General features: G+C 39.0%; 1 protein-coding gene across 1 annotated transcript in view; it reads left to right on the plus strand.

Moving 5' to 3' along the window:
• The first annotated feature begins 264 nt into the window (after window positions 1-264).
• The window catches only part of cables2b (Cdk5 and Abl enzyme substrate 2b), a 63753-nt gene continuing 49977 nt past the window's right edge, over window positions 265-14040 (plus strand). The window contains exon 1 of the mRNA XM_061982300.1: window positions 265-890. Within this exon, the coding sequence (XP_061838284.1) occupies window positions 304-890 (587 nt within the window). The 5' untranslated portion in view covers window positions 265-303. The remainder of the gene's footprint in view (window positions 891-14040) is intronic.

Consider the following 14040-nt stretch of genomic DNA (forward strand, 5'->3'; position numbering starts at 1 on the left):
TTGCATTTTCCCAAATATCTCAACAACTTCATAATTAGTCAGGTAAACTTTTAAGAAATAGCCGTGTAAAGTAAACTTCACTGTAGACTATTGTTAATCACTGAGGACATATACAGCAGTCAAATGATGGCGTCATCTACTCCCGGAAGACCCATGAGCTCGACGTCATGACGTAGTCAGATTTAGCCAATGGGAGCGCAGGTGAGCTTAAAGCCGCCTCGCGCCGGGTAAAAAGGGATTTGACAGTTGCAAGTTGCGAGTGTTTGTGCTTCCCCGCTCGTCTTCCTCCGTGGGACACGCAGCATGGCGGCGGCTGCTGCTGCTGGTACCAGCGGCCAGCACGTCACCGCGATTTCGGCCTCTAAAAAAACACAGACTCGGGAGCAAATCCGGAGGAACCGTGAGAATTCCAACCGCAGACAAGCTGCTCTTTTGTTCCTGAGTAACATCTCCTTGGACGGGCGGCCGGTGAGCCCGGCTGAGAATGGAGGGAGTCTCCAGCACAATGAGAGCGACCAGGGAGGTGCCGGACTTGCTTCTACGGTGGCGGGACTTTATCCGGAGCCAAGTAACAACAATGATAGCTCCGGGACATCTGCGACTTTGTCAGCATCTGTCAGCTGCGTGGAAGTGAAAACATCCACGACGCAGCGGGCAGGCGCGGGGTTCCTCACTGTGCCGCCTATCCTGGTCCTGCCCTCGGACACGGAGAGTGCGGATCTGCTGCTCGACCACCCGAGAGACTGTGTCCTCCTGGCCGCCAACAGCAACCTGCTGTCGCCTTCAGCGTCCAACAGCAGCCTTCAGCCTTCGCCGGTGGGACCACGGAAGTCTTCCACGCTGTTGTCGGTACAGAGCTGTAACTCCGTGTCCTCCGAGCTGAGGCAAAGGTGAGTGGAAACATATTTTTGTTTTGCTTCGTTTTGGCGTACTGCTTGAATTTTATCTACAAGTTTAAAGAGTTTGCGGCGTTCTTCTTAAAGTTAAAGTTAAAGTACCACTGATAGTCACACACACACTAGGTGTCGTGAAATGATCCTCTGCATTTGACCTATCCCTTTGTTCCACCTTCTGGGAGGTGAGGGGAGCAGTGAGCAGCAGCGGTGGCCGTGCTCAAGAATAATTTTGGTGATTTAACCCCCAATTCCAACCCTTGATGCTGAGTGCCAAACAGGGAGGTAATGGGTCCCATTTTTATAGTCTTTGGTATGACTCGGCCAGGGTTTGAACTCACGATCTCAGGGCGGACACTCTAACCCAGTGGTTCTTAACCTGGGTTCGATCGAACCCCAGGGGTTCGGCGGAGGTCAAGACACACCCGACTCATCGTGTAAATAAAAACTTCTCCCTATCGGCGTATTACGGATACGGCAACAGCAGAAGTCACACTGATTTGCAGGTGTGTAATTTGTTGTGAGTTTATGCACTGTGTTGGTTTTGTTCTTTGAACAAGGTGATGTTCATGCACGGTTCATTTTCTTCAACAGTAATAAAACATGGTAACACTTTAGTATAGGGAACATATTCACCATTAATTAGTTGCTTATTAACATGCAAATTAGTAACATATTGGCTCTTAACTAGTCATTATTCAGTACTTATTAATGCCTTATTCGGCATTGCCTTATTATAACACCAACCCTCTAACCCTGGCCCTAACCCTCTAACCCTAACCAAATAACTTTAAATTAAGTCTTTGTTACTTCTTAGAATATGTTCCCCTAGTGTCCAAAAAACTCTAAATTAAGTCTTTGTTACTTAGAATATGTTCCCCATACTAACGTGTTACCAAAAACATGTAACTTTGTCTTGAATTTGAAAAAAAACAACATTTTATTTTTCACTAAAGAAGGGTTCGGTGAATGTGCATATGAAACTGTTGGGGTTCAGTACCTCCAACAAGGTTAAGAACCACTGCTCTAACCACAAAGCCACTGAGCGAATTCTTCATGTTCCACTGACAGAACACCCATCCATGATCCATCTATTAAGAATGTGAACAACTCACAATTAAATTCCGATACCTTCTTGGGCTGACAATTCGATTTGGAATCGATTCTCCATTCAAAACGATTCTCGCAATATATTATTTGGATTGGCAACACTAAATTGGCCCTGGTGTGTGAATGTGTCTGTCTATCTGTGTTGGCCCTGTGATGATCCAGCCCCCCCAGCGACCCCGAAAGGGACAAGCGGTAGAAAATGGATGGATGGAGGGGTTTCTAAATATAATAAAACATTGTCAAAACAGGTTAAAAAAAATCTCTGCTTGGTTGTTTACGTATCACATACACTATATTGCCAAAAGTATTTGGCCACCTGCCTTGACTCACATATGAACTCACTGGAACTGAGGGGCCAAGCCCAACTCCTGAAAAACAACCCCACACCATAATTCCTCCTCCACCAAATTTCACACTCGGCACAATGCAGTCCGAAATGTACTGTTCTCCTTGCAACCTCCAAACCCAGACTGGTCCATCAGATTGCCAGATGGAAAAGCGTGATCCATCACTCCAGAGAAGGCGTCTCCACTGCTCTAGAGTGCAGTGACGATGTGCTTTACACCACTGCATCCGACGCTTTGGTCATGTATGGCTTAGACACAGTTGATCGACTATGGAAACCCATTCCATGAAGCTCTCTGCGTGCTGTATGGGCTAATTGGAAGGTCACATGAAGTTTGGAGCTCTGTAGCAACTGACTGAAAGTCAGCATCCGCTGACCCCTGATCACTTAGATGGGTGGCCAAATACTTTTGGCAATATAGTGTATGTACGCAGTGACTAAGCGTGAAGATGGTCTATAAAACTTATTTTTAAAAATTGATTCTTAGAAAAAAACTATAATTTAAAGGCATGTAATTATATGAAACTTTCATGTCACAGTTATAGTGACCAAAATGATCAGTTATCATTATTATTGCAGTATTGTGTAATGCCCTAAAAAATTACTTATACACACTGACCACGTTTTTTTTAATAACTAAAGTAAGTGGACACACTGTTATAAAACCCACTATTTTGAATGGTTTGTGTTTGTTATGCTTCACTGATAGTGTTTTAGTCCTAGTATTTTATCTGGCTATGTTTTTGTTGTGTTAAATATAGGTTTGTTGTGTAGCACTTCAAGATTAATTTAAATGGAAAGTGCGTAGCAAATACAGTCTATTATTATTTATTATTTAGGGCAGGCATTTTGGCTGGTTCAGCGGTCTGTGAACGCACCGTAAAAAACCCTCGAATTCACATATCAATCAAACTTTTATTGCAGACTCCAACGTCCAAGTAGACATACAATCACATACAGTACATAAAACAAAGAGAATACAGTATAAAAGGCATTATCACATAATATTAAAAACAGTACTTGTGCATATTCAGTAAAAGGCATATAATAAATAAATACAAGCAGCAATAAAAAAAAAAAAAAAAAAAAAAAAAAAAATATATACTTCAAAAATGCATCTACACATTCTATAAAAGGCACAGATACCCCACCATTAGCATACTTGCCAACCCTCCCGAATTTTCCGGGAGACTCCCGAATTTCAGTGCCTCTCCCGAAAATCTCCCAAGATAACCATTCTCCCGAAAATCTCCCGATTTCCAGCCGGACAACTATATTGGGGGCGTGCCTTAAAGGCACTGCCTTTAGCATCCTCTCTCACCTGAAAAGGAGACTCATATATACTGTATGTCTCCGTTATCCATAGGTTTATTTATAACCCATAAAGTAGGCAGGCACGGAGCTATTTCTCAGCGTGTGTTTATTCCAGCCGGCACGTTAATACACTGACACACAACATCCGGATTCCCATCATGCATTGCTTCAAAACTACGGAAAGTTGTAATATCCAAAATTTCCAGCCGGACAAACAATATTGGGGGCGTGCCTTAAAAGCACTGCCTTTAGCGTCCTCTCACAGGAAAAGGAGACTATTATATATGTCTCCTTTAACCATAGGTTTATCTATAACCCATAACACGGTGGCCGAATGGATATAGTCACTCATGAACGGTCAGAGAAGCACGAGTGGGCGGCAACGCAGTATTATGGGCCACCTTGCAAGCAACATCCCGTTCTCATTTGCGGATGTTTTCAACAAATCTCTGAAGGATATGTTCCCGGATTCAGAGATCGCTCGCCAGTACCCAAATGGCAGAACAAAAGCTACTCAAATAGTGAAAGGTAGGTGTTTTATTTAAGTAAGCAGCAAGTACAGTACAGTTAGTAGAACTGTGTTTTCATTACGATTTACTGTACTATATACTGTGTATATATATATATATATATATATATATATATATATATATATATATATATATATATATATATATATAAGAAATACTTTAATTTCAGTGAATTCTCCTCCCCCTTAACCCCGCCCCCGCCCACCCCACCCCCCCAATCTCCCGAATTCGGAGGTCTCAAGGTTGGCAAGTATGACCATTAGTGTGAAACAATTTTTATACTTCAGTGAGTGGTACCTCTACTTAAGAGTGTTTTGAGATAAGCCTGCCTCTTGGCTAATTGTTATGCTCTAAGTTTTAAGCAAAATTTTTAATTACAAGCATCCCTGCCCAGTGTTGGGCAGGGATGCGTTACTTTGTAACGCGTTACTGTAACGCCGTTAGTTTCGGTGGTAACTAAATAAATAGTAATCTAACACGTTATTTTTTATATTCAGTAAGTCAGTTACCGTTACTACATGATGCGTTACTGCGTTATTTTATGTTATTTTTTATGTAGTATCGGCTAGAAACAGAAGATCTGAGTCTGTTTTATTGCAGCGCTGCAGTGTCGTCCTTCTGAATATCTTGTGTCACAAGAGGCGCGCTCTGGGTGTGGGTGTGGGTGTGAGAAGGGGAGGGGAGGTGGGTGCGCAATACAACGTAAACCGTTGGCCAACCAAAAAGTAACCACAGAACACTACTGTGGGTACATTTTGGTTGGCCAAGCGGACGTGATGACAGGCTGTCCTCACTCAGGTCCGCACGGACCTGGAGGGGGCGTGCCTTAAGTTCGGCTGGAAATCGGGAGAAATTTGGGAGAATGGTTGTCCCGGGGAGAGGCACTGAAATTCGGGAGGGTTGGCAAGTATGAGATATTCTCACTTCTTTTCTTTTGTCGAGCACAAACAAAAGAACATTTTAGTTAAATATAAGTTGTGTCTTGGATCAAAGATCCCGTTTACTGCCCAAAACAACAATTCAAATCTGCCTGGTTAGGCTTTGTGTATGTCACGTGTGCCTTCCTTAGGTGAAGCCAGGTTTACAGCTATGTTGTTATTATGCTGTTTGTTACTTATGTATGTTATGTTGCAGCTATTTAAAATAGTTTTGTCAATTTGTTCTGGCCTGAAATAAATTGGCCCTTTGAAACATATCTTTGTCTTTGTGTGTTGTATGTAGACCACATTGCTTAGCAGAGTTCAGTGATGCAAATGCATGTCAAGTTGATCAACACAATTTATTATTCTCCAGTGCAATAACAGTACTGAAATGAAGGCTAAAAGGGCATTAATGGGAGCTTTAAAAAAAAAAGTAGAAGAAGTAACTAAATAGTTACTTTTCACAGTAACACATTACTTTTTGGTGTAAGTAACTGAGTTAGTAACTAAGTTACTTTTGAAATAAAGTAACTAGTAACTGTAACTAATTACTGGTTTTCAGTAACTAACCCAACACGGTCTCTGCCATTAGTTGGCAAAGCAAATGTCACAGTGAACCCCAAAAAATCCGCCCTAAACATCCGGTCTTACTCGCTAGCATTAGCTTATAGCTAGAGATTGACATAACTTTGTTTTTTCAAGCATAGGAAGGAAGTGAGTGAGTGTGAATGACAGTGCTGAGAAGGAAGGGGATGAAATAAATAAAAAAATAAAAAATAAATCATTAAAGACTTGAAAGGATGTGGCTAACTTGGTGAAGCAGTTGGAGCGTAGTACTGGTAGTATGCATCATACTGAAACAGGTTAGCTGTGTGTCAATTTATCGGCTGCATCCTTCCAAGGACCCAGCCCAAGTGGTCAAGGAAGAGTGGGTCCTCGAGAGAATCTTCCAGCCCCGGTGGCATAACGATTGATCCATAGATCAATTTATATTCCTAATATTTACGAGTTTACTACTTTACTAGTTGGCCTTCCAGAAGACCTATATCATTCTAACAATTTTAAAAAGTAATTAATATATTTTATCGATAGTAGAAAATAAAACATTGGCTTTAAGAATGGCAGACTCTATATAAAGTTGTTTTTAGCACTTTTAAATAAATCATTTAAATAAAAACTCTAAACGTTATGCAGATCTGTCCTCTGTCTGTGACGTCATTCCCACACGCCATCAAAACACTTCGGCGCATACTGGAAGAAAATGAACAAGCCACCATTGTGATCCGGTTTGTGGAAACAGTCTTTTGCAAAGACAAAGATGTTCTTAATAAGTTGTTCACTGTTTGTTGAATATGTAAAATACAATGGCAACTGACAAATCTGTCCAACCACCTATGGCACCATGGGAATTCACACACGTCGACTGCCCAGGCAAAGCAGCGTTCATGGAGCAGAAAAGCACAAAATAAGAGTTGGTTTCACTTGCTGAGAGTGGTGTAACCGTTTGAATATTTGTTGACTTGTCATGTCTGTGTTGGCGCAATGATGACGTTATAGGAGGCCGAATGTGATGTGATGCGAGTATGTATGTGAATACATTGGTCATTAATTGTTGTTTACTTGCTTGTTTTTATCCGTAATTCATTCATACTTAATTCCCTACAAGAAATAATGGGAATATAGGAAACTTCACCTGCAGTGTCCAGTATTTATTTCACAGTTTTTGGTTAAAGTTACTGAATCCGGTCATATCGTTCTAAATAAACTAATATCGTCCCTGAAAATCTCAACTTATGATTTGAATCGTTGTTAAAACGAATCGTTACACCCTTATATGCTACAATTGGGGTGTGGGTGAATTTTGCCATTATATTCTTCCAGTGGGGACAGAGCAGGTTAGGATTGGGAATAAGTCTGCCATAAAATGTAATTTAATCGCAGCCTGTCATTCTTGAATTGACCGTTTAGTAACTGTTTTTAAATCTTATGAAAATAAGAAACAAAGTGTGGTCCTTTTAGGCACAATACGAAACAAATATTTCTGTTTTAAGTATGGTTAGCATTGACAAACCCAGGTGAGAGGTTTTTGGCTTGGTCCCCATTCAATCACAGGACATACAAACAAGCAGTCACACTCATATTCACCTAGGCTTATTAACATTAAAGGAAACAACACACTGGTATTTCCTTTTCTCCCACCGTTGTTACAGTGAAGCCAAGTGCTACATACGCTTAGTCATATTCAGGTATGGCAAAAAAAAGCATGTTTCCTGAGGTCACATGCACCCCCCCCATTGGCATCGCAGCGTCCATCCCCCCCTCCCACCTCCAGAGGGGACCGCCCCAACATGCAAACTGTACACAGATATGTTGTAACAGCAAGAAAAGCAGAATCTCGAGCTGCAACGATGAATTAATTAAATTGGTTTATTTGATTAGAAAAAAGCTTAAATTCATACTCTGTTTTTTTGAGTAGGGTTGGATAAATCTGGTTTCGATTCCGGTTCCCAATGATTCCGGTTCCCAATGATTCTCGGTTTCGCTTCTTTTAAAGGGGTCATTATTATAATTAATTTTTAATTTTTAAAACATTTCCTTGTGGTCTACTCTACATAACATGTAATGGTGGTTCTTTGCACAAAATGTTGCAAAGATTATGTTTTACAGACCTTCCTCAAACCGCTTTTTGACCGTCTCTTTAGGATAAGTTAGAAATATATGTTACTTTGTATTAGAAAGGGCATTAGCGGAGGATTCATGCGCTTGTATTAGCCAGTCTGCCCCACAACAAGAGGATCCAGAAAAATAAGGTACTTATCGACTACATTGTCGGATTACAGTGGCTGACTCGCGCAAAGCTCTTCAGGTAAATCTCTACCTTTTATATGGAGGTATCCGCTAATGTCATCAAAGGGAAAAACGTTACAAACAGGGCAAATTTCAAACGGCTCATTTGGAGGAAGTAGAAATATCTTCGCAATGCCTTAATGGTTTGATTTCAACTTTTTGGAACTAATGCTGATACACAAAAACAGGTACCAATAGGTAAAAAAAAGTTGGTTTTGCATAATAGGTGTCCTTTCGGGGGCAGGGTAAAACATTTACTATGATTTTCTTTAAGGGCTATTTTCAACCATTATATAAATGTAAATCCTATAAACTCGAATACAAATGTAATGACCATTCATTCCGCAAGACTACACGTTCACAAAAGTTAGACTTTTTAAATTTTTTTATTTCATAAAAAAATATTTTGTTGCCATTAGGGTTTTATGGTGCCGATTCTGATCATATATGAGTGAAATCATCTGATACTGATCACATCCATTAACTGTAATTTTAAAAATGTTTTTATGGTGAGTTAATTGACACTGTAACAATATCAACACAATGTTTAAACAAGTTCCTCATTTCCTTTTATTACATGCAATTATTTGAGCAAAACAAAGTCAATAGCACACAATAACTAAACAAAAAATCTGTTACTCTGCTCGGTTGAATATTGGTGATGTTAGAAATACTTATCTCTTATTCAAATTAGCTATGCAATCATTCAATGTTTCTGTACAGGCTGTTCAGTACAATATGGCTTACTTAACAATTCCCTCCAGGATTTTTTTTTTTTTTTTTTGTGATTGTAAATTCTAAAATGCCTGAATTTCAAAAAGTTGCTAAAGTGTTGCAATGTTTTGAGGCTTATTTTTTGTTCAATAACATTGAACCAACTTGTGCTCTTATGGATTTGTTATTAGTTTAAGTGTTACTTGTAACCTTAAGCTCAAAAAGCACAAGATAAAAAAAAAGAGAGGGAAAAAAAAGACTATTGATTTACTAATTATATACACACACCTAAAAGTAGACGCCAAATGACAGTAAAAGCACATAATCAGACCATATTTTCAAATTACTGTTCTGTTTTATTTATTATAACAAATAATACTAATAATTAATCATAACTATAGAATGAAACAGCACCAAAGAGCTCTGTTGTACACCATTTGTTGACATTTTCCATGTTTATTTCACGCTTAAAAATGTGTTTTTCATCTTAAACATTAATTTATGTTCCAATACAGTTACCAATGCACATTAAGAGCATCTGTGAACAGTTGAGAGCGATCTATAGTGCAAATGTTTGTTGTTAAATGAGAGTCTCTCTCTCTCTCTCTCTCTCTCTCTCTCTCTCTCTCTCTCTCTCTCTCTCTCTCTCTCTCTCTCTCTCTCTCTCTCTCTCTCTCTCTCTCTCTCTCTCTCTCTCTCACTGCTCACTACTTGCTGTCCATATCCTACCAAGTCAGACCTACACTGTTCCAATATCCATTTCTCTGTTCTCAATTGTTTATGACTGATGATAACAACATTAGACAGTTGACATGCGGGTTTAAACGCCACTCAAAGACAAATTCAGTTAGCAATAAGTTAAGCTGAATGGCCAAAATGTATGAGGAAGTTGCGTATATTAGACTAAGTTGCGAGGTGTGATTCTTGGAGAAACTTCGTAGTATAAATTTATAATAACAATAAAGGAAGATGATGGAATGTACACATGGCTTGTTCAAGTTTAGAAAGGTGGGCAAACACTCCACACTAGCAATTTGTTATCATTTATTTGTTTTATTATTTTCTGCTGCCAGTCACATTGTTAACTGCGATTGCAGACATTCTTTTGTTTCTCAATTAGATTTTCTTCATGCACATTATTTCACCTAATATGTCTCAAACAAGTATTTATTGCTTTGTTGTTTAAATACATCCAACAACATGTATGGTGTCCTGTCATTTCTAAGAATTCAGAAACCTCTGCCAACTCAAATCCTGTTGATGTTTTGTTGACAGGCTGTCAACGAACCACAATGACTTGTAAAATAATGGGTCTGTAGAGGGGAAGTGAACCTAGGGGCGGGTAAAAACCACACAGACAGCGTGGAGACAAACAATGTTTCGTGGCCCACGAGTGCAAAAATATTTGCATTTTCTTAGCGGACTCAAATAGTGCAAATGCAAACACACAACAGTAAGAACAAGATATGAGAATCAGAGGATAAGTGAATGTTTTCTCCATGTAAGGATGTGTGCACGTGCAGTGGTTGGCTCATATGTGCTGTCCCAGTGCGAGAGCTGATGGATCAGTTTTGTCACCATTTTGGCAGCGAATCAACCCTGTGGCACTAAACACCGCTTAACCTATTTATGCATAACACACATATCTGAAAATTAGCCTCGAATACCAGCTCATCAATCAAATGGCTAAAAGCTCCAAAAGCTGTTATCTGTTTTTCACACATGTAAGTAAACATGTACCGTGCCTGATGATGTAGGATGAAACTTTTAGTTTTGGGTTATAATAATGGGCTACACTTTTTCAACATTACTTAAGAACACACTATAATGTATGGTAAAGTGATACATAAAATCTGACTTTTTCTGGGTGCCAACACAATAGAGTGGAGAGTGTTGTAAATGAGCTGCTGAGTTTCCTGTGCTGACTGCCAGCTGGCTGAATTAAAAAACAGACGTCTTTCCTCACCTACACACTTCCTGGTTTGACACAAGTTTGCTGTCGACAGATACACTACAATCATCAGTCATGCTCTGTTTGTAAGAGGCCTCCCATTCAGCTAACATGTGAGCGAAGCCTCCCCTTTAGCCTTTTGACTTATTTTAAGCACACTGCCCCAAATAGTCTTTTGTCACTTTCACCTTGTACATAAAGCCATGAACTTCTGGCTTTTGTATTCAGTTGGAAATGGTACAATTAGCATTGTCACTGCCATTGTTTCAGCAAAGTTCTATGTTTGACCAATATTTCACATCTGATTTCACATTCTCATTAGATTTATGGTTTCACACAACAGTTAGGATGGACGTTACATAATGATTGATTGTCAAATGCAGAGAATAATTTCGCCACACCTAGTGTGTGTGTGACAATCATTGGTACTTTAACTTTTAACTTTTAATTGATGGTTGATCATTCTGAATCAACTGTTGTTTGTTTCATTTATGGATTTTCTTGGCCACTGTGTTGAAGTATTGCAGTACTTATGTTGGTGTTGGAGCTTATGAAATCTATTCCAAATTCCGTGTTTTCTGTTAAACTTTTTCAGGATTATGTTTATTTTACCACCATAGAATATGTGCTTTTTGTGTAAAATCTAAAATGTTATCCAATATACATTATTTAAATGCAAAAATCCTTACATTTATTGGTGCAATCCGTCATTGGACAATTTTAACCAGTGTTTTAGGTCAAAGCATTATCATTTTGTAACATAAATGTACCAATGAGTTAGGGATGGTCCGATAGATTGGCCACCGATTTGATCGGCATTGCTAATTAATTAATTAATGCATTTTATTGCCAATCCCCTCTGACTGACACTGCATTTATTTTTAGTCCCCCGGCTTACCAGCAGCTAGCAGCTAAATATGTGTCTCCATACACTGTGTTGAGACGCTCCTCTAAGCTAATAACAATCACCTCCATTATGGAAAATAAACTGCATTTCTTAATCTCTTAAATATCAATATTAAGTACAATCACCAGAGGACGAGGCCGAACATATTACACACAGAGGAGGAGAATAAGGAACTACTTTGAATATTGTGTTGATATTGTTAAACTGTCAAAAGCACTAACCATAGATTAATTGAAAATGTTACAGTTAATACACGTGATTGGTATCTGTATTGGTATCAGTCAAACTCACTCATGGATGATGGTATCGGAATCGGCAGCATAAAATTTGATCGAAATATCCCTACAAAGAGTGCTTTAAGTACAAAGTGCCTTTATATAAGGTACTTTTTTGAAACCTTTAATTTGTTAGCGCAGTCAGCACTGTAATGCGCTGCTGTTCTTAAGGGCGCTTAACGGCTGCTATGTCTTTGAGTGTAGAGATGACTCCACACTGTTTTGAAATAAAAAGAGCGCCTCTCAGGTTACAGCTGTCGTCCTCTCTGTTCATTGAACTGTTATCGGCGGTCGCGTCCACAACAACACAAGCAATTGAGACGGTTGCGGGAGTATAGGTTGTCCTGGCTAGCATTAGCTTTGAAGTTTGTTGGCAGACTTAGCCGGCGTTTCAAGTAGCCGTTTCAACATTGCTTAGTTTGGGAGGGGAGGGTTGAGTGTTTCGGGGATAAATGAGTGGTCCCAGACACATGATTTTCCCAGACACAAGTTACTTCTCCTCACGATGACAGCATTTCTGTCTATTTGTCAATCTTTGCGATATTCCGCGTTTAACAGTCGATTTTGTTTCAATTGGACAATTCCGTGATTCTGTTTAAGATTCCGCAATGCCCTACTCATGGGATTCTTATTGTTCTCATCAAAGTTCTGATAAAACTGCTCTAATGGCCAACTGCAGTATGAACAAGGTTGCAATCGTTTCTTGCTTCCATCACACATAAGATACGCCTGTTTCAGTCACCCTTTTTTTATTTATTTTGTTTTAGTTGAAAGCATTATAATTTAGTTGGGTCATATAAGACATTTCCGTGACCGGGGAGAGGAATGGTCCGTTTCTCAATACATTTGTCATCTAGGAAGGTTACAAAAAAATTGGGCCTGGGTGTATTTTTCAAAATGGTGGGCAAACTTCGTGAGAGCCCAAAATTCAAGATAGCCGCCATGGAAATTAACTTTTGAATTGTTTGACCTACAATGATGAATACATGATTTCAGAGCTTATTTTGGTCAAGGAATATATAATTGGTGGTTATGTAATGATATGACCTATTTTGGATTTCAAAGCATCCCCTGTGTTCATAACTCAATTCATCCTAAGTAGAGCTTTCATTAGAGCCCAATATTAAGACTCTGGTCGATTTAAATAAATAAATAAATAAATAAAAAATACAAAAACTGGCATTCATCTTGGATTGGAAGTTCAAAAATAGGTCATATCATTACATAACCACCCAATATGTATTCCTTGACCAAAATAAGCAATGAAATCATGTATTGTGCATCATTGTAGGTCAAACCATTCAAAACATCTTGAACTCTTTTTTTTTTTTTTTTCCCTTTTTTTTTATTGAGACAAAGATTATTTATGTATTTAATATTTGTATGTTTACTATGGTATATTATTTATTTGTTCATTGTTCTGTTACAGAGAACAAGGAAATTGGATAAAATTGCTGTGGTATGAAAAGGAGTAGGAGTAAATAAGCTCTGCTTCTTCCTACTTCTTTTCGGGCGTGCTGTAATGAAACTAGGGCTGTAACTAACAACTAATTTGATAATCGATTAATCTGTCGATTATTACTTCGATTAATAATCGGATAAAAGAGACAAACTACATTTCTATCCTTTCCAGTATTTTATTGAAAAAAACAGCATACTGGCACCATGTTCTTTCAACTTGCCAAATAAAACAAGGCAAGTGTTACAAAAATGTTTTTTTATAAAGTGCACCATTGTCATGCACAATAGCAATCATTTTGCTTGGGGGAATTTCAAACCTGGCTACTACCTATTCCAACCATTCTGCAATGTTGGATGCTGAATATCTTTCCTCTAGTGGCATGGTCGTAAGGCAGATTGACTTCATGTTCCAATTGTCTCCAATGTAATGGCATGTATTGCCAAGGTGGGCTTCCGTGGCTACACTTGTCCACACATCAGTAGTGAGAGCAACTTTTCTGCTTGGAATGTCTGCTTGTACTTCCTCTCCATCATGTTGGTAAAATGGGTCCTCGAGGGAAGAGTGTAACCAGGGTTGAGGACGTAAATAATTTGTCTAAAACCTTCATCCTCCACCATTGATAGTGGCCTCATGTCAGTTACCAACATATTCAGGATAGCATCAGTAAATGCAGCCGCTTGCTGTGGTGTGCAGACCTTCCTTTGTACCAAGTCACTAATGCTGGGTTGTTTCTTTCTGAAATGAGAGAAACCATGTAATGAACATACATAG

Source organism: Nerophis lumbriciformis, linkage group LG01, assembly GCF_033978685.3.
Source record: "Nerophis lumbriciformis linkage group LG01, RoL_Nlum_v2.1, whole genome shotgun sequence".
NCBI classification, from domain to species: Eukaryota; Metazoa; Chordata; class Actinopteri; order Syngnathiformes; family Syngnathidae; genus Nerophis; species Nerophis lumbriciformis.